At 41.2% G+C, this 20,222-nt stretch overlaps 1 protein-coding gene across 1 annotated transcript in view; it reads left to right on the forward strand.

Annotated features, from left to right (window-relative positions):
* The first annotated feature begins 8,801 nt into the window (after positions 1-8,801).
* The window catches only part of txk (TXK tyrosine kinase), a 50,479-nt gene continuing 39,058 nt past the window's right edge, over positions 8,802-20,222 (forward strand). Inside the window, exon 1 of the mRNA XM_080198260.1 lies at positions 8,802-8,884. Coding sequence (XP_080054386.1) covers positions 8,869-8,884 — 16 coding nt within the window. The 5' untranslated portion in view covers positions 8,802-8,868. The remainder of the gene's footprint in view (positions 8,885-20,222) is intronic.

Here is a 20,222-nt window from a genome sequence, read left to right on the forward strand (position 1 = left end):
ATGTTTAGTCTCTCCACTCTATAGAGATTGACAGCATGGAAATAGGCTTTTCAGCCCAACTTGACCATGCTATCCCTTTAACCCCTAAGCTAGTTCCAATTGCCTGCGTTTGGCCCTTATCCCTCTAAACCCATCTTACCCATGTAATTATCTAAACACTTTTTAAAAGACAAATTGTTCCCACCTCTCCTACTACCTCTGGCAGCTTGTTCCAGACACTCACCACCCTCTGTGTGAAAAAATTGCCCCCTGGACACTTTTGTATCTCTCCCCCCTCAGCTTAAACCTTTGCCCTCTAGTTCTACACTCGCCTACCTTTGGGAAAAGATATTGACTGTCCAGCTGATATCTGCCCTCCATTATTTTATAGACCTCTGTAAAATCATCCCCAAGACTCCTGTGCCCAGAGGAAAAAATGTCCCAGTCTATCAAGCCTCTCCTTTTAACTCAAACCATCAAGTCCTGGTAGCATCCTAGTAAATCTTTTCTGCGCTCTTTCTAGTTTAATATCCTTTCTCTAATAGGGTACCCAGAAAACAGTATTCCAAGTGTGACCTTATCAATGTCTTGTACATCTTCGACCAGATGTCCCAGCTCCTGTGTTCAATGTTCTGACCAATGAAACCAAGCATGCCAAATGTCCTTTTCACCACTCTGTCCACCATGTGAAGGTAAAAGAGGGGTGGGAAACAGCTGATGTCACAGCTCAAAGATAAACTCAAGAGCAGGTAAGAGGCCAGAGAGTGAGGTCCAGGTAGAGGTAGAATATTGGAGATAGGTGAAAGGATTAATCCACCATTGCTCTCCGCCACCTTACTGAACTTGTTGCGCTTCCTGAAAATGATAAGTGTTGCCATGGATACCCACCTGGACCCCAGTTAATACGTGTGACAATAATAAATCAAATCAAATAATGCTGCCTCAGACTCACATCTGGACTGGAAAAATGTATCGATTTTACTACCAATTTCCACTGCTTTCATCTTCACATAGTCCATCTGCAACATTTCCTTGACCTCTTGTCTCTCTTTCTGGTGATTGGCTGACCACCACTATTCACTACAAGCCCACCAACTCTCACGGCTACCTTGCCTACAGCTCATATCCTGTTTCCTTCAAAGACTCCATCTCATTCTCTTAGTTTCTCTGTCTCTGTTGTATCTGTTCTGGTGATGCCATATCTGAAAACCGTCCTTTTAACATATCTGTCTCTTTCCTTAATCCAAGGTTTCCCAAGGGCACTCAACCAGGTTTGACACATTTCCTGCACCTCTCATCCTTCCCCTCCTTCCCAGAACCATGATAGGGTCCCCTGTGTTCTCATTTTCCACCCCATCAGCCTTTGCATTCAAAGGATCATCCTCTGACATTTCTGTCAACTCCAGCATGATTTGCACGTTAGGTTGATTGGCCATGCGAAATCAACCCTAATGTTAGGGGGATTAGCAGGGTAAATATGTGGGATTATGGGAATAGGGTCTGGGTGGGATTGTGCAGACTCAATAGGCCGAATGGCCTCCTGCACTGTATGAATTCTGTGATGCACTATCACGAAACACATCTCCTCCACCAGCCACCCCTCTGCCCCCATCTGGCAGTCAGCATTCCACGTGTGACCGCTCCCTCTGTGACACCCTGGTCCATTCCTCCAACATGCCTTATTCCTCATCCCCTCCCTACAGCATCTTCCCATGCAATTGTAGAAGGTGTACCATCTGTCCCATTACCACCTCCTTCTCACTGTTCAAGGCCTCAAGTAATCCTTGTAGGTTAAGCAATGTTTCACCTGCACTTACTTCACTCTGACTATTTGCTGCTCCTACTGCAGTCTCCTTTACATCATGGAGATTAAATACAGACTGAATAACTGCATTCCGCAAGCACAACCTTAATCTTCCTGTTGCTTGCCATTTTAACTCAGCATCTTGCTCTTGTGCCCACATGACTGTCTTTGGCCTGCTGCAATGTTCCAGTAAAGCCCAAGGCAAGCTGCAGGACATCATTTCATCTTCTGATTAAGCATGTTACAGCCCTCAGGATTCAACATTGAGTCCAATAACTTCAGTCATATTTTCTTCTACTTGATAAAATTTTCATCATGTTTCTGTGAAGCACTTTTGTGAAGTTTTGTAACATGAATATTAATTTTTATTTTTATGCAGCAAATTTGGTCAGTTTTTTGTCCCTCCAAAGAAACTAGTGGTGGTTAGGGAAAACATGACAAGTGCTGTGTGCGCTGATTTTGAAATAAAAGAAGTTTCACAATGGCAGGAAACGGCAGGCTGATGAACCAGTGGTTTCTCCATACCCCCTCCCCCCCATTCCAAGTTGCCTTCCAACTCTTCCATCTTTACCTTTTTTCTTCTGTTCCAATGTAAAAACTGTCCCTCACCCTCCCCGTACCAGGCGATCTGTCACTTGTTCCTGAGTTTTGTTACATCTTTGTTGCAATCTCTTCCAGCTCCCGCTAATTACTTTTTTTCCTCTCTTTAGTTCTGGAGAAGGGTCATGTGGACTCAATGTTAGCTCTGTTTTCTTTCCGTTTGGATGCTACCAGATCTGCTGAGTTTTCCAGCTTTCTCAGTTTCTGTCTACTATTCTATATTCTTGAGTAGACTAAAGAAATAGGCGATTTTGGCTTCATTGTTTGCATCAACAGGTCCAGCTGGTTCTTTTTGGAACAGAAATAGGGTCAGAAAGGGGTATACGTAGAAAATTGAAGCAGGAGTAGATTTCTTGGCCCTTCAATCCTGTTCCACCATTTATTATGGCTGATCGTCAAATTCAATATCCTGTTTTCCGCCCCCCCGCCCCATAATCCCTTGATCCCTTTAGCTCCAAGAGCTATATCTAATTCCTTCTTGAAATTATACAATTAGTCTCAACTACTTTTTGTGGTAGTGAATTCCACAGATTCACTACTCTCTGAGTGAAGAAATTTCTCCTCACCTCAACCCTAAAAGGTTATCCTTAAACTTATTCTGGACTCCCCCATCATTGGGAACATTCTTTCTGAATCTACCCTGTCTCATCCTGTTAGAATTTTATAAGTTTCTATGAAATCCCGTCTCTCTCTTCTAAACTCCAGTGAATACAATCTTAACCAACTTGATCTCTCCTCGTATGACAGACCTACCATCCCAGGAATCAGCCTGGTAAAACTTCACTGCACTACCTCTGTAGCAAGAACATCTTTTCTCAGATAAGGACAGCAAAAACTGCAAATAATACTCCAGGTGTGGCCTCACCAACATCCTATACAATTGCAGTTAAACATCCCTATTCCTAAACTCAAATCCTCTCACTATGAAGGCCAACATACCATCTGCCTTCTTTACTGCCTGCTTTACCTGCGTGGTTACTTTCAGCAACTGATGCATGAGGATTCCAAGGTCTTGGTGACTATTCACCTCTCTCAATTTATACCCATTCAAGTAATAATTTGTCTTTCTACCAAAACAGGTAACCTCACAATTATCCACATTATACTGCATCTGCCATGGATATGCCCACATGCTAAGTAGGGGAGAAACTGCTGGCCCATGAGTCTGCCCTTCCCTGTCAGTGTAACTTTTGTCTATTTCAAAATCAGCACGCACAACCATTGTCACCCTCTCCCTATCCACAACTAGTTTCCTCTGAGGTGAGAAACTCTGCACGGAACTTGGATGTGGTTGCAATGACAGAGACTTGGTTAAAAGAAGGACAGGACTGGTAGCTGAATATTCTGGGGTATAAATGTTTTAGGCGAGACAGAGGAGGAGCTAGAAGAGGTGGGGGAGTAGCAATACTGGTTAGGGAGCATTTTACAATGGTACAGAGGGTGGACAATTTAGAAGGATCATGTAACAAGATGCTGTGGGTGGAGCTCAGAAACAGGAAGGATGCAGTCACAATGCTGGGGGTATACTACAGGCCCTCCAACAGCCCATAGGAAGTTGAGGAGATTCTGGACAGGTGTAGAAAAAAATAGGGTTGTAGTGGGAGACTTTAATTTCCCTCATATAGACTGGAAATCCCTTAGGGCTGGGGGTCTAGACGGGGAGGAATTTATAAAATGTGTCCAGGAAGGTTCTTTGGAACAATATGTTGAAAGTCCAACTAGAAAGGGAGCTATATTGGACCTAGAACTGAGGAATGAGCCTGGTCAGGTCATCAAAGTTTCAGCGGGGGAACAAGTGGTGAACAACTCAGTAAACTTTTGAATAGTCATGGAAAAGGATGAGTGTTGACCTATGGGTAAGGTACTGAATTGGGGGAAGGCCAACTACAGCTGGATTAGGCAGGATTTGGTGGCTGTTGATTGGGAGAGGCTGTTGGAGGGTAAATCCACATCCGGCATGTAGGAGTCTTTTAAGGAGCAGTTGATAGGAGTGCAGGACAGGCATGTCCTATAAAAAGAAAGGACAAGAAAGGTAGGATTCAAGAGCCATGGGTAACCAGAGAAATTGTGGGTCTAATCAAAAAGAAAAAAGAGGCATACATAAGGTCGAGGCAGCTAAAAACAGATGAAGCAAAGGAGGAATACAGAGCGAGTAGAAAAGAACTCAAATAGGGAGTTAGAAGGGCAAAAAGGGCGGACAGAATTAAAGAGAATCCCAAGGCATTTTATGCATACATTAGGAACAAGAGGGTTGTCAGAGAAAGGGTCGGACCTCTCAAGAACAAAGGGGAATTATGCTTAGAACTCAAGGAAGTAGGTGAGATCCTAAAAGAATACTTTGTATCAGTATTCATAAAGGAGAGGGACACCTTGATTGGTAGTGTCTTAGAGGGATGTGTAGATCCGTTAGAACAAATTGCAATTACAAGGGAGGAAATGTTAGGTGTTTTAGGAAGCTTTAAGGTAGACAAATCCCCAGGGCCAGATGGCATCTGTTGTAGATTACTAAGAGAGACAGGAGATGAAATTGCTGGGCCTCTAACAGAAATCTTTGTTTCTTCATTGAACACAGGTGAGATCCCAAAGGACTGGAGGATAGCAAATGTGGTCCCGTTATTTAAGAAAGGTAGCAAGGAAAACCTGGGTAATTACAGGCCAGTGAGCTTGACAGCTGTGGTAGGGAAATTGTTGGAGAAGATTCTTAGAGATAGGATCTGTAAACATTTAGAACTGAATAGTCTCATTAGCAATAGACAACATGGTTTTGTACGAGGAACGTCATGCCTCACAAATTTGGTTGAGTTTTTTGAGGAGGTGAAAAAAATGATTGATGAAAGAAGGGCCGTGGATGTCACCTATATGGATTTTAGTAAAGCGTTTGACAAGGTCTGTCATGGCAGGCTGGTGCAAAAGGTTAAATCTCACAGGATCAAAGGTGAACTAGCTAAATGTCTACAGAATTGGCTTGGCCATAGAAGACAGAGGATAGCAGTGAAGGGGTCTTTTCTGATTGCAGGTCTGTGATTAGTGGTGTTCTGCAGGGCTCTGTACTGAGACCTCTGCTGTTTGTGATATATATAAATGATTTGGAAGAAGATGTAGCTGGTCTGATTAGTAAGTTTGCGGATGACACAAAGATTGCTGGAGTTGCAGCTAATGATGAACATTGTCAGAGATTACAGCAGGATGTAGGTAGGCTGGAAAATTGGTTGGAGAAATGGCGGATGGAATTTAATCCAGATAAATGTGAAGTGGTGCATTTTGGTAGATCTAGTGCAGGGGGGGAGCTATACAATAAATGGCAGAATCATCAGGAGTATAGACACAAAGAAGGATCTGGGTGTGCAAGTCCACAGATCCTTGAAGGTGGCAGCACAAGTGGAAAAGGTGGTTAAGAAAACATATGGCATGCTTGTCTTTATTGGACGGGGCATAGAGTACAAAAATTGGCATGTGATGTTGCAGTAATATAGAACATTGGTTAGGCCACATCTGGAATACTGTGTCCAGTTCTGGTCGCCACACTACCAGAAGGACGTGGAGGCTTTGGAGAGAGTGCAGAAAAGGTTTACTAGGATGTTGCCTGGTATGGAGGGTATTAGCTTTGAGGTGAGATTGAGTAAACTAGGGTTGTTTTCCCTGGAAAGACGGAGGTTGAGGGGCAACCTAATAGAAGTTTATATAATTATGAAGGACCTAGATAGGATGAACAGTTGGAAGCTTTTTTCCCAGGTCAGAAATGACAAACACAAGGGGTCACAAGTTCAAGGTAAGGGGGGCAAGGTTCAGTACAGATATGTGGGGGACGTTTTTTATACAGAGGGTGGTGGGGGCCTGGAATGCACTACTAAGTAAGGTGGTTGAGGCAGACACGCTAGGATAATTTAAGACTTATTTAGATAGCCATATGAACAGATTGGGAATAGAGGTTTACAAACAGATGGTCTAGTTAGGAACACATGATCGGTGCAGGTTTGGAGGGCTTTACTGTTCTTCGTTCTTTTCTTTGTTCAAATTTGCTACAATTGAAACAACTTGCATTTATGTCACACAATTCCCCATAGTGCTTCACAGAAATCTAGGTGAAAATTTTATCAAGCCAAAGAAGCAAGACATGTCTAAAGGTTTGCTCGCATGTCCGGTTGTTAAGGAGGATCTTAAAGGAAGAGCAGAAGGTGGAGACAAATTGCAGATCTCAGGGCCTTGATAGCTGATATCAAGGTGCCATTGATGGGATAAATGGAGTAGAGGATGCTCAAAATATCAGAGTTGGGGAAACTCAAGAATTCATTGAGGTTTGTTGGGCTGGAGATAGTAACAGAGATAAGAGAGGTAAGCCATGAAGTGAGAACAGCAGCAAGGGTTTAGATGGGTAAAAGTATGCAGGTTTGGGGGATTGTCAGACATGTGTTTTAATGGTTAAGTCTGTAATAACAAAAGTCATGGGTAAGGATTTCAGCAGCAGGTGAGCTGAGCTAAAAATGGAAATTGGTGATGTTAAAGAGATAGAAATGGTCACGCTTTGTGATGGATAGAATATGTCACATCACATAGTTTGCCAAGGTTGTGAAGTGTGGCCAAAGGAGCAGGTAGGGTGATGCAGAGTGGGTACAGTAATGGAACAGAACACAATCATTTTTGTGTTCTCCATAATTAACTGGAGAAAATTGTCGCTCATTCAAGATTGCTTGATAAAGGAGCTTTGGGACTAAAATGCCACCATCTCCTCACCAACTGCTGATCATGATCTATGTCCGAGCACAGACAATGAGATTGCTTTGTTGTAGGATCTCCAGGCTGTGTGGGAAAGCTGAGAGGTCTTGTTTCACAGGGATGACAGTGGGGCATTCATGTAAGACCAAGGCAGCCTGGACAGGGGTCCAGGTCAGTGCCATGGGGGCCCGTAGGAAAACCTGAGTCCAGGGCCAATTACAGATGAACAATCTGCTGCACTCTGCAAAGGTAAGTGGCAGCATGTAGACATTGCAAAGTGACACTCATAAAGGTGTAAAACAGTACAAAAGTGTGAGCATAGAGGGATGCCAGACAGGAATTTGCGTGCAGACCTCATGAATCAGATAGAACTTGTAGAGCGAATGTGTGGGAGCCACTTCATGCTGTTGTTTTTGTGTCAGTTACAGGACAGTGTCGATGTCCAACTTAGTGAGGAGGGCTCAGGAGTTGTTATGGGCTCATGTGTTCATAATGCATACACTGGGATGACATTCACATCATTTTCTGTTGTACGAGAAAAGAGCTCATAATCAGAGGGAGCACAATATGATTGGAGAAGAGCCATCCAATATAAGAATCCTCACCCACTGGACTTGCTGCAAAGGACCTTGACTGAACATGTGTCCATGGACAAAATGGCGTTTCTCAGAAATTTAGTGAAGGTGCCTTCAATCTGTTGTTAATAACTGGACATACAGGACTAACATCTGAAACACTGTTGAGAAAAAGGATTGTATACAATCATAAGCATTTTTCTTTTGTTCTCCACTGCAAATCCTCACAGCAGGTCCAAGAAGAGAAGAGACAGGCCACTAGCACCATACAATTCTGTCACTTCCCATGATACCATTTGACACATTACTCTGAATTGGGAACTTCCACCCAACCATATCACATTCTCACCTCTGACTGTGACTGTTCCCTTCACTGCCCAGTACCTTCAGTTCCACCCGCAGGGTCTCACCTTGTAGGATCTTAATGAAACATTTAAGATCCTGAGTGGGATGGACAGAGTGGATGCTGAAAAGATATTTTCCCATGTGGGAGAGACAAAAACTAGGGGGCACTGTTTAAAATAAGAGGTCTCCAATTTAAGCCAGAGATGAGAAGAATTATTCTCTCTTTGAGGCCAGGAGTCTTTGGATTTCTCTTTCCCAGAGAGTGATGGAGGCAGTATCATTGAATATTTTTAAGGCAGTAGCTGATAGATTCTTGACTAGCAAGTGAATTGGGGTAGGCAGGATTAAGGCTTTGAAACCACAATCAGATTAGCCATGATTTATTGAATGGTGGAGTAGAAGCTTGGGGACTAATGGCCTACGCCTGCTCCTAATTCATGTGTTCATAAAATATTGAACTGTTTAAAAGGCTTTGCTGATTATCATAGGTAATAAGAATCCAAAGTGAAAGTATTTTTCTCTCAAAGTACTTCACAGCACTGATTAAACAATGATTTTGTTTGGTAGCACATTAGCAATAAACACAGTAGAGAGTTTAATTTTAAGGTGGTCGTGTCTTCTGTGAGGAAAATCATATGTGGAACTAAATCTTTATTGCTGAACACATGTAACCTGTTAAAATGATTCTTTATGTCTATGTAACATCCTGGGTGTTACTCAGTTATTTGGTTTACCAGCTAGAAACCGCAAAGTTGCAAACGAGTCAAGTAGAACTTTGAGGATGACAAGAATTGAAAGACTTCAGCAGTCCGCATTCAAAAGGATGATTTAAGTTACATTAAAAGAAATAAGATGATTCTTTCTACTTGTAAGTAAATTTACCTTTCTTGTTAAACAATTGCAGAATAAAGAGGACAAGTTCAGAAATATTTTTTTGAGTTGGTCAGTTTAAATAAGCTACACAACTTGTTTTAACATTTGCTGAAAGTTTTGGTTAATATTGGGTAAAATGCTTCTAATATATTAGGATATAACTTATCATAATTAGTATTGTATGTTCTCAAGCTCTATACTTTTAAAAAGGTTCATTTGTGTTGGCTCCACAACAAACATGTAACTTAAGAAATTACAACACGTAAAACCTGTAAAACGCATTTCAACTTGTAACTAATTATAGTTAAATAATTGAAAATGTAAAATATTGTTGACTCATTGACAATTATAATGTTACTACACTGGAAAAAAAAACTAAGTTTTAATGACATTTTATAATATTGTAAAGTCGAATAGATCTGTTTTTTGCTTTTATTATTTTAGATCATTAATTTAATATTTTTGTGTCTATATTTGATATTTGCCACCTAGCAACATCTTGAAATTGTTTTGACAACCAAGTAAACAAAAAAACAGCAAATGAATCATGAATTATTAACTACACCAGTTAGATCAGATCAAATGAATATTCTGTATACCTCGTCCCACATGCTTTAGGTATACATTTGATTTAATTTGTCAAGCAACTTCAGAGACCGATTGCGTGGATGTGTTGACACAATTATGGAAGGAAAATACTACTTGCCAGGTCTAATGCTTATTAAAGTATGCCTTGGGAAGTAATTTATTGCAGCCTATTCAGAGATACATAAAGTTTTTATACTCAGTAATACTGAGACATACATCAAAATCGTGTTTTTAGTTAGACCTCGCTGAAAGGCAGGAAGCGACATAAAATACAGTTAATTGATGGTGTTATTGTAGCATCTACACTACAACATCCTTTAGCATTCCTGAGTTACAAGAGTTATTGCACTTCAAAAAGTAATGTTTTGACACATTGTGGGGTTGTGAAAGGTGCTACTTAAATATAAATTTTCTTTAAGAGGTAATGTTATATATTCAGCCAAATAATCAGGTTAATTAATGCTGCCTATTTAGCAGTTTCTTTTCCAGTACAACATTTTGATAAAAGACGATGGCTATTTAACAGTTTTTTTTTTATTTGGACCATGAAAGAGTTAATTTTATGAGATATGATACAATCTTTAAAGTCAGGAAGGTTGGAGTTTCCGCTAATGCTGTAGGTTTTCTTACGTTTCTCTGTTTCCTGCTTCGATAACAACACTGATGGAAATACGTGGGCCTGTTTTGTGTTCGACATTGGTGCAGTTTGCAAACTTCATTATGCCACAGAATTAATAATTTAACTCTGCTACTACTGGAAATGAATGTCATACTCGTTAATATAGTAACTCCCTTTGTCATTTGAGTGTTGCTAACTATTATTGCCTATGGTAGCAAAGAACAAATAAATCAATGGTGAATAGGTAAATATTCAGTGACATCAAATTAAAAGCTGCCATCTATTGGATTCCATCATTTACACAAGGCTTTTCTTCAGCTTTTCCAATATTATTATTGATTTATCCAGCAATAAGAACAATTATACAGATTTTAAAAATCCAGTTTCATTCTCACGTCTGTTCAGAGTTAGTTTGTCTCAACCAATGTTGCACTGTGTGCTTGGATTAAGGCAGGGAAACATGTACAGAGTGTTCTATTGCTGATCAATAATAAGTAACCCATGTTGAAGGTAAACATGTGTAGATAGTGCATGAGGATTGGATCAATTTACTTCAATTACATGAAGAAATTGAGTGATGCTGTCATTGTTCTCTGTAAAGTGGATAAAATTATGAATGGTTGTAGCAGAATAGGAGGTCATTCAGACTTATGTCTGTACTGGCTCAAGAGTAATTCAGCTCGTGCCATTCCCCAACCCTTCACTTGTAGCACTGCAATTTCTTTCTCTTCCAATTCCAGTAATTATCCTATATTCCTTTGAAAGGGAGAGATTTGATAGAGGTATAGAAAATCATGATGGGTTTGATAGAATAATTAAGGAAAAACTGTTCTCAGTGGTAAAAGAATTCCTCCACATAAAATACCGGGCTCACAGTTAGCATTCAAGCTTCAAATAAAATTCAGTATCTTCCAAGCATCCATTTCTTTGCATGGAATGAACATCTTCAAAAATAGCAGTAGGGAAAATTAAGAAATAGAGTTTCTTTGGTTAATTAGTACTGCATCTCTCTCTGCCCATACATTCAAACTAACCATTATTTTCAGTAGAATGCGTTGGATTTGTTTGTAGTGATGATTTTTACAATACATCTTTAATGGAGATGTTTAACTTTAAAATGCAACATCTATATTAGTAACCTGCTAAAACACGAGCATTGCAACATGTGTAATGCCATTATCATTGAATTTATAGAATGATAAAACACACAAGCAAATCATTTGGTGCAATTCTAGCTAATTGAAAGTGTTACTCAGGAGTACCAGTCCCTGCAGGTATTTTCCCTTGAAATATTTATTGAAGTTTTCTCTGAAAGTTGCTATTTAATCTGCTTTCATCATCCTTTCATGCATTTCAGATCACAAATTGCTGTATACGTTTTTTTACATTATGGCATCTTAGGTTCTTTTGCCAATTACCTAAACCTGTGTCCTCTATTTGATGACCTTTTGCCATGTAGAAATAGTTTTTCCTTATTTATTCAATAATAACCCAATACAATTTTAAACACCGCTGAAGCATTTAAACTTTGGTACCATTCTCATAAATCTCCTCTCCAAGTTCCTCTCAAAGTCTTGGAAATATATTGCTATCCCTTCATTATTGCTGGGCCAAAATCTTGGGACTCCCTATAACTTACATCACTGAGTGAGTATACTGCATTTACTGCAATGGTTCAAGTGGCAGCTATCACCATCTTCTCAAGGGTGATTAAAGACATGCAATAAACCTTGACCAGTCTTGTCCAAATCCTGTGAATAAGTAAAAGAATTAAGTTTTTGAGATCATATCTAATTGTCTATAATACTCCAGCTGGGGCCTAATCACTATTCTAGGAACATTTACCATCTTTGCATTTGTATTCTGTGCTTTATGTAGATACGATGTGGAGATGCCAGCATTGGATTGGGGTAAACATAGTAAGAAGTCTCACAACACCAGGTCAAAAGTCCAACAGGTTTATTTGCTACCAAATAAACCTTTTGTTACCAAATAAACCCATTGGACTTTAACCTGGTGCTGTGAGACTCCTTATGTAGAAAGCCAAGGATAGTGCATGCCTTGTCCTCTCAATTTGTCCTGTCACTTTCAAAGACTTTTGTATGCACAACCCCATATATCTCTGTTCCTATACTCCTTTTAAAGTTATACCATTTTGGTATATCCTCCTTCTTTCTTGCTATAAGAACATAAGATCATAAGAAATAGGAGCAGGAGTAGGCCATCTAGCCCTTCGAGCCTGCCCCGCCATTCAATAAGATCATGGCTGATCTGAAGTGGCTCAGTTCCACTTTCCCGCCCTCTCCCCATAACCATTAATCCCTTGCCTATCAAAAACCTATCTACCCGCATCTTAAATATATTTAGCGAGGCAGCCTCCACCACTTCAACGGGCAGAGAATTCCAGAGATTCACCACCCTTTGAGTGAAAAAGTTCCTCCTCAACTCCGTTCTAAACCACCCCCCCTTTATCTTGAGGCTGTGCCCTCTAGTCCTACTGATCTTTCTGAGCGGGAAGAGCCTCTCCACCTCTATCCTATCCATCCCATTCATCATCTTGTACGTCTCAGTGAGATCTCCCCTCATTCTTCTAAACTCTAACGAGTACAAGGTTTATTTGGTAACAAAAGGTTTATTTGCTACCAAATAAACCTTTTGTTACCAAATAAACCCATTGGACTTTAACCTGGTGTTGTGAGACTCCTTATGTAGAAAGCCAAGGATAGCGTATGCCTTGTCCTCTCAATTTGTCCTGTCACTTTCAAAGACTTTTGTATGCACAACCCCATATATCTCTGTTCCTATACTCCTTTTAAAGTTATACCATTTTGGTATATCCTCCTTCTTTCTTGCTATAAGAACATAAGATCATAAGAAATAGGAGCAGGAGTAGGCCATCTAGCCCTTCGAGCCTGCCCCGCCATTCAATAAGATCATGGCTGATCTGAAGTGGCTCAGTTCCACTTTCCCGCCTTCTCCCCATAACCCTTAATCCCTTGCCTATCAAAAACCTATCTACCCGCATCTTAAATATATTTAGCGAGGCAGCCTCCACCACTTCAACGGGCAGAGAATTCCAGAGATTCACCACCCTTTGAGTGAAAAAGTTCCTCCTCAACTCCGTTCTAAACCACCCCCCCTTTATCTTGAGGCTGTGCCCTCTAGTCCTACTGATCTTTCTGAGCGGGAAGAGCCTCTCCACCTCTATCCTATCCATCCCATTCATCATCTTGTATGTCTCAGTGAGATCACCCCTCATTCTTCTAAACTCTAACGAGTACAAGCCTAGTTTATTCAGCCTCTCCTCATAGCTCAACCCCCTCAACTCCGGTATCAGCCTAGTAAACCTCCTCTGCACTCCCTCCAAGGCCAAAATATCCTTGCGTAAGTGCGGCGACCAAAACTGCACAGAGTACTCCAGCTGCGGCCTCACCAGTGCCCTGTACAGTTGCAGCAAGACCTCCCTACTTTTATATTCAATCCCCCTCGCTATGAAGGCCAGCATCCCATTCGCTATCCAAATGAATTATTTCACACTTCTCTGCACTAATTCTTATTTGCTATACGTCTATTCATTTCATCAGTCTGTTAACGTCCTCCTGAAATCTGTTATTATTCTCCTCGCTGTTTATTACATTTCCAGGATTTGTGTCATCTGCAAGCTTTGAAATTATGCCCTGCATATCAAATCTTCCTTTCCTCTGCAGTCAACAAAATTTCACTTCAGCCTTTCAGATCCCACAGCAGGAGCATTAGGTAAAAGGGGAAACTCGGGAAACAACCTTCCCAGGTCTTCTCTCCATTCTGGAGGCTTTAGTTACAACACAACTTTTCTGTACCCTCAGAAGGCTGCCCAGCAAACCCTGATTGGCTTGCCAGGGGCCTGGGCATGGGGGTGTTTCTTGTTTTCAGGCACTCTGTGAGATCTGACATCAGGAAAAGGGTCTACTGAAAGTACCCCTGTCCTCCACCCTCTCCCATGACCTCCATTCAGCATTCTTTGATCTTGGATCCCATGATGGTCCTGGATTTCTGATAGGTTCGATGTCCCCATCAGTCACTGCTCCTGCTGGTGCTAATGGTGATGAGATTGGCGGAGCTTCTGTCAGCAGCCTCTCAGTCACAAGGAATGCTCAACAGTGGCCATTTAAGTGCTTGATAAGGTATTTGATTCCAACAGGTCTTCTCCACAGAACTGGCAAGGATTTCCTGCTAGCTCTCCAACTGCTTGGTGAGACCCCCGTCGGCCTGACAAAATCCAGCCTTGTGTCAGTGAACTGCCTTTCATGACATCTTGATATTTCTATAATTTGGCCACTGATAACTGAAAATAGTTCCAAAGGCTGCCAACTCGTCAGTCCAGAGAAAGAACCTCAAAAAAAAAGACTTGATCACTTTATTGTGGTGATCAAATCAGGCTTTGGGCATTTGGTTTTGGGCTGGACTTTGAAGGTCTGTAAAGTAAGAAATGAAGTCAGTGGCACAGGGGAGCAGATGTGCAGCAATGAGAGTTTGTGGTGCTGTCACAAATAGGGTCCATGGCTGATGTTATCTGTGCTTGTACATTAACACAAGATTCAATTGCCAGCTGTTTTTTCAAACAGTTTGATGCTATGCACCACAGCGTTAAATCCAATAAGAAGCACTGACAACAAATGGTTAACATCATTCTTTTATAACATAATTATGCTTCATTTTAAATGAATATTGGAGGGAGGCTAGAGCAGGGAGAAGTGCACTGACTATTTGACATGCCCTTAGAGAAAAAAAATTGTTAAAAAGAAGAGGTACAAGATTCTCTATGGATGAAACATACATAAATATTATCTATTTTTCACTGACTTCTTTTGCCGCTTTCATATAGTTTAACATATTTTAATAAATTAGGACTGGAAAAATTTGACTTCAATAAATCATTGAAACAGCAGATTGAACTACATGTGTTTGTATGACAGCTTGGTAACTTGTCGATTAAGGCCCAGAGTTATACACAAGAGCAGTGAGCTTCTAGTCACAGACTTGGCTGAGGGGAGGAGTTGTTAAGTGAAGATAAACCACTTCCACAGAAAGAAACTCAGATGATGAGATAATATGAGCCATTCTGATGCACCTGCTGCTAGTTTGATATGGGGAATATTTTTGTATTCATGCCAGAGGGGTCTGCAAGAGAGGCACTTGAATAAAAGACTTGTACACTACTAGTCCCCATATTACAGCAAATGGAAAGAGCCCAGAGCGTCATGTTCCTCTGAGCTCAGGCCACATGAAAAATTGAGTTCTTGTTGGATTTTGCCAAATGTTTTAATGGAGTGTTTTTGATAGGAGAGGGGATTAAGGGTTATAGGGAGAGGGCGGGAAAGTGGAACTGAGCAGTGACAGATCAGCCATGATCTTATTGAATGGCGGGGCAGGCTCGAAGGGCTGGATGGCCTACTCCTGCTCCTATTTCTTATGTTCTTATGTTCTTATGAGTGACAGCTCCAGCTGCTGCTGTTACATTATCAATATTAAAATGGATTTTCAGAGTCATATTTTCAGGGGCTGAGCACATGAAGTAATGGTACACACTTTAAGAGGCGGAGAAATAAAGATTATTTACGAAGGGGTTTATTAATGGGCAGCACAATGGCATGGTGGTACACAGCACCGGGAACCTGGGTTTGATTACTGGCTTGGGTCACTGTCTGTGGAGTTTTCACATTCTCCCCTTACCTGTGTGGGTTTTCTTTGGGTGCTCTGGTTTCCTCCCACAGTCCAAAGATGTGCCAGTTAGGTGGATTGGTCATGGTAAATGTCCCTTAGTGTCGGGGGAACTAGCTAGGATAAATGCATGAAGTTATGGGCATACACCCTGGATGGGATTGTAGTCAGTGCAGGCTTGATGGGCCAAGTGGCCTCCTTCTGCACTGTAGCTTCTATGATTTAATGTAGTTATTTCAGTGAAGTTATTTAAAAAGGTGAATAATATTTTGAGGAATGGCTCAACTTCTTAGCAGTGACCCTTTTATGTTTCAATTAGATTTAGCATCCCCACCAGCTTCCCTCTTGGCTCAGTATTACTGCTTGTTATGACACATAATTACACAGATCAAAAATATTCCAGGTTCTATTCATGGCCAGAGCTGGGTTGGTTGTTCTGAACTCATTGACTTCTGTTTCTCGTGTAAGTAGGTGAAAAATCAACTTGGCCTGCTGCTTCTGATTGCTAACTAGTAATTCCTGTCCATATGAAAATCAGATGATGACAGGATAGAATCATGCATTCAAATCATTAAACACCAGGGCATCCCGAACATGCATTTGGAAAATTCTGACTAATAATTTGCGAAGCTCCATACATATAGTCAAGGACTGGAGCAACCCAAGTATTAAAACAGCAGTAAAACACAAATTAGATCCATCACACTAACATTGTTAAATAGAGAAGCTGCTCAAAGCATCTTTATAAGTGCTGCTGAGGCTCACCGATCGATCACGCAGTCTGTAATAGAGCAGTGAACATGCAATTACTTGGTCTGTGTTATTTTTCAGTTGAAAATACAGGACATAGAAATATACAAATATAGAAAGCAGGAATAGGAGTAGGCCATTTGGTCTTCAAGCCTGCTCTGCTATTCAACAGGATTTTGGCTGATCCTTTATCTTAATACCACATTCAGGGACTCTCCCCATCCATATCTTTTACACTAGAAATCTCTCTATTTCCTTCTTAAATGTATTCAGTGATTTGGCCTCCAAAGCCGTCTGTGGTAAAGAATTCAATAGGTTCACCACTCTCTAAGTGAAGATATATCTCCTCATCTCAGTCCTAAGTGCTCTACCCATAACCTGAGATTGTAACTCTTTGTTCTAAACTCCCAGCCAGAGGAAAGATCATCCCTAACCCCAGATAGAAGCAAAATACTGCAAATGCTGGCATCTGAAACAAAACAGAAAATGCTGGAAAATTTCAGCAGGTTTGACAGTATCTGTGGGGAGAGAATGGAGCCAACATTTTGAGTCTGGATGACCTTTCATCAGACCTTTCATGAGAGCAAAGAGAATCAGCAGAGGTTTATACTATGAGGGTGGAGACAAGGGAATGTAAATAAGGACACAGAAGGCTGAGAAGGCGCTAAAAAGTGCCCTTTTAGTGATCAGAATGCATGAATGGCAGAACAGAGATACAGATTGTTAAAGGACTACCTGAGGAATGTGGCAGTGGCACAAAAGTGGAGGCAGGGAGGTGGGTGGCATAGGGGGCTGGCAAGGAGGAGAGCTGGAATGGAGAAGTAGAAAAATGAAAGTGAGAGAGAAGGATAATAAAATGGATGAATGAGATGAGAGAAAATGAAACAGAATAAATGGAAATTGGGTGAAGATGGAGGAGAGAGTTCATCCTCTGAAGTTGTTGAATTCAATGTTCAGTCCAGAAGGCTGTAAAATGCCCAATCGGAAGATGAGGTGCTGTTCCTCCAGCTTGTGTTGGGGTTCGCTGAAACATTGCAAAAGGCCAAGGACGGACATGTGGACAGGTGATGGCAAGCAGGGAGGAGGTAAAGGGGCAAGTGTTACACATCCCACTATTGCATGGGTAGGCGCCGTGGGTAGGCGGTGGGGTGTTGGGTGTGATGGAGGAGTGGACCAGCGTGTCCCAGAGAGAGTGGTCCTTGTGGAATGCTGACAGGGAGGGGTGAGGGAAAGATGTGTTGAGTAGTGGCATTGTCCCTGCTCACCATCCCAGGTCCAAAACATTCCTTTCAGGTGAAGCAGTGTTTCACATGCGCCTCTTTCAACCTAGTCTATTGCATTTGCTGCTCCCAATGCGGTCTACCCTATATCAGAAAGACCAAATGCAGACTGGATGATTGCTTTGCTTCGGTCTGTCTGCAAGCAGGACTCAGACCTTCCTGGCGCTTGCCACTTCAACGCATCACCTGACTGTCCTTGAACAATCTGCACCTTTGTTCTGCCATTCACACATTCTGATCACTTAATGGGCATTTTTAGCACTTCCTCTGTCTTCTGTATCCTCATTCCCTTTGTCCCATTCCATCCTCCCCACTCTCCTAGTACAAATCTCTGCTGATTCTCTTTGCTCTCAGCTCTGATGAAGGGTCATCTAGACTTGAAACGTTGACTCTATTTTCTCCCTACAGTTGCTGGGGAGAGAATAGACCTGCTGAGATTTTCCAGTATTTTCTGTTTTTGTATCCCTGAATCCAGTTTATTCAACCTCCTCAGAATTTTACATGTTTCAATTAGATCCCTTCTCATCCCAGCGAATGCAGGCCCAGGTGCCACAATCTCCCCTCATGCAACATTCCTGCTATCGCAGAAATCAGATGGTGAGCCTCCGCTGCACTCCCTCCACGGCAATCATATCTTTTCTTATATAATGAGACCAAAACTGCACACAATACTCCAAATGTGGTCTCACCAAAACCCTGTAAACTTGCAGCAAGGCAACTTTGCTTCTGTACTCAAGTCCTTCTGCAATAAAAGCCAACATACCATTTGCCTTCCTAACTGCTTGTTGTACTTGCATGTTTGCTTTTAGTGACTGATATGGTGACACAGTTGTTAGCACTGCTGTCTCACAGTGCCAGGGAACCAGGTTTGATTCCTGGATGCACATTCTCTCAGCGTCTGCGTGATTTTCTTCTGAGTGCTCCAGTTTGATCCCATAGATCCCAAAAGATATGCTGGTTAGGTGCATTGGCCATGCTAAATTCTCCCTCAGTGGACCTGAATAGGCTCTGGATTGTGGCAACTAGAGGATTTTTAAAGTAACTTTACTGCAGTGTGAATTAATGTAAGCCTACTTGTGACAGTAATAAATAAACTTTAAACTTAAACTTACTGGGACATCCAGGACATTTTGTACATCAACATTTCTCAATCTATCATCATTTAAGTAATACTCTGCCATTCTGTTTCTCTGTCCGAAGTGGATAACTTTACATTTATCCACATTTGTTTATCTATCTGCCTATCTTTACTGCCATACAGTTCAAAACACACAGGCATAGTGTTAAAAACAAGAACAACAGCAATATCAGATAGTACATTATTATTCAGCTATTAATTTAACACCCTCCAAGCATCCCAGGTTAATGTGACAAACAAAAACAGGAGTTGACTGTTAATTCTCTTAACAATCTTCCTTTATTTAACATTTTGGGTACCCAACGCAAAATTAAAACAGTAGCAACACTTTAACTCTTAACTGAACATTAACTCTAATTGAACTTTAACTCTTAATTAAGCATTAATTCTTTAACTGGACATTAAGGATGGGTGAGAGCATAAAATTCTGTCCGAGGCCAACGGAGATTTCCGTTCAAGGAATCTGGTTGAGTTTCAGCCTAGCTTTTTAATTAAAAACAAACGCTACCTGGCTAGAATGAAGTGGCCAAGTCCATTCTTGAAGTAGAATCTGTCTTCATAATCTCTGAAGATGTTCTCAGGGCACTTCTTTTTGCAATGGTTGATCTCTAGAATTGTCCTTGCAACCAAAAGGCTGAAACATCTTTTTTCTCCACAAATTGATTTCACATGCTTCCAGAAAATTCTCTGGTACCCAGCCAATGATATAATTGGATCACATGGTGCAAGCAGCCAGTGAAATTACTTGTAACCAATGGCATTATGCTTGGTCCAGATAGCACGTAGCTCATACAAAACCCATGTGCCATCATGTCTAAGTCAATGTAAACAAATTTCCATATTTGGCCAACACAGGAAGCTTCAGGTCACAGTTCCCAGACTGCATCTTAACATCCTCCTCGCCAGTTATATTTCCATCAAGTTTCATGTCATCAGTAAATTTGGAAATATTACTTTTGGTTCCCTCATCCAAAACATTGATATATATTCTGAATAGCTAAGGTCCAAGCACTGATCCCTGCAGGACCACACTAGTCATGACCTACCTTTGGAAAATACTCATTGATTCCTATTCTCTGTTTCCTGTCTGCTAACCAATTCTCAATCTATGTGAACCCCAATCCCTTGCACTTTAAATTTGCACACTAACCACTAATGTGGAATTTCATCAAAAACTTTCTGAAAATCCAAATACACCACATGCACTGGTCCACTCTTACCTATTCAACTAGCTACATACTCCAAAAAAACCCAGTAG

The sequence above is a fragment of the Carcharhinus amblyrhynchos genome, chromosome 1 (assembly GCF_965287045.1).
Source record: "Carcharhinus amblyrhynchos chromosome 1, sCarAmb.v2.hapA, whole genome shotgun sequence".
In the NCBI taxonomy this organism is placed as follows: domain Eukaryota; kingdom Metazoa; phylum Chordata; class Chondrichthyes; order Carcharhiniformes; family Carcharhinidae; genus Carcharhinus; species Carcharhinus amblyrhynchos.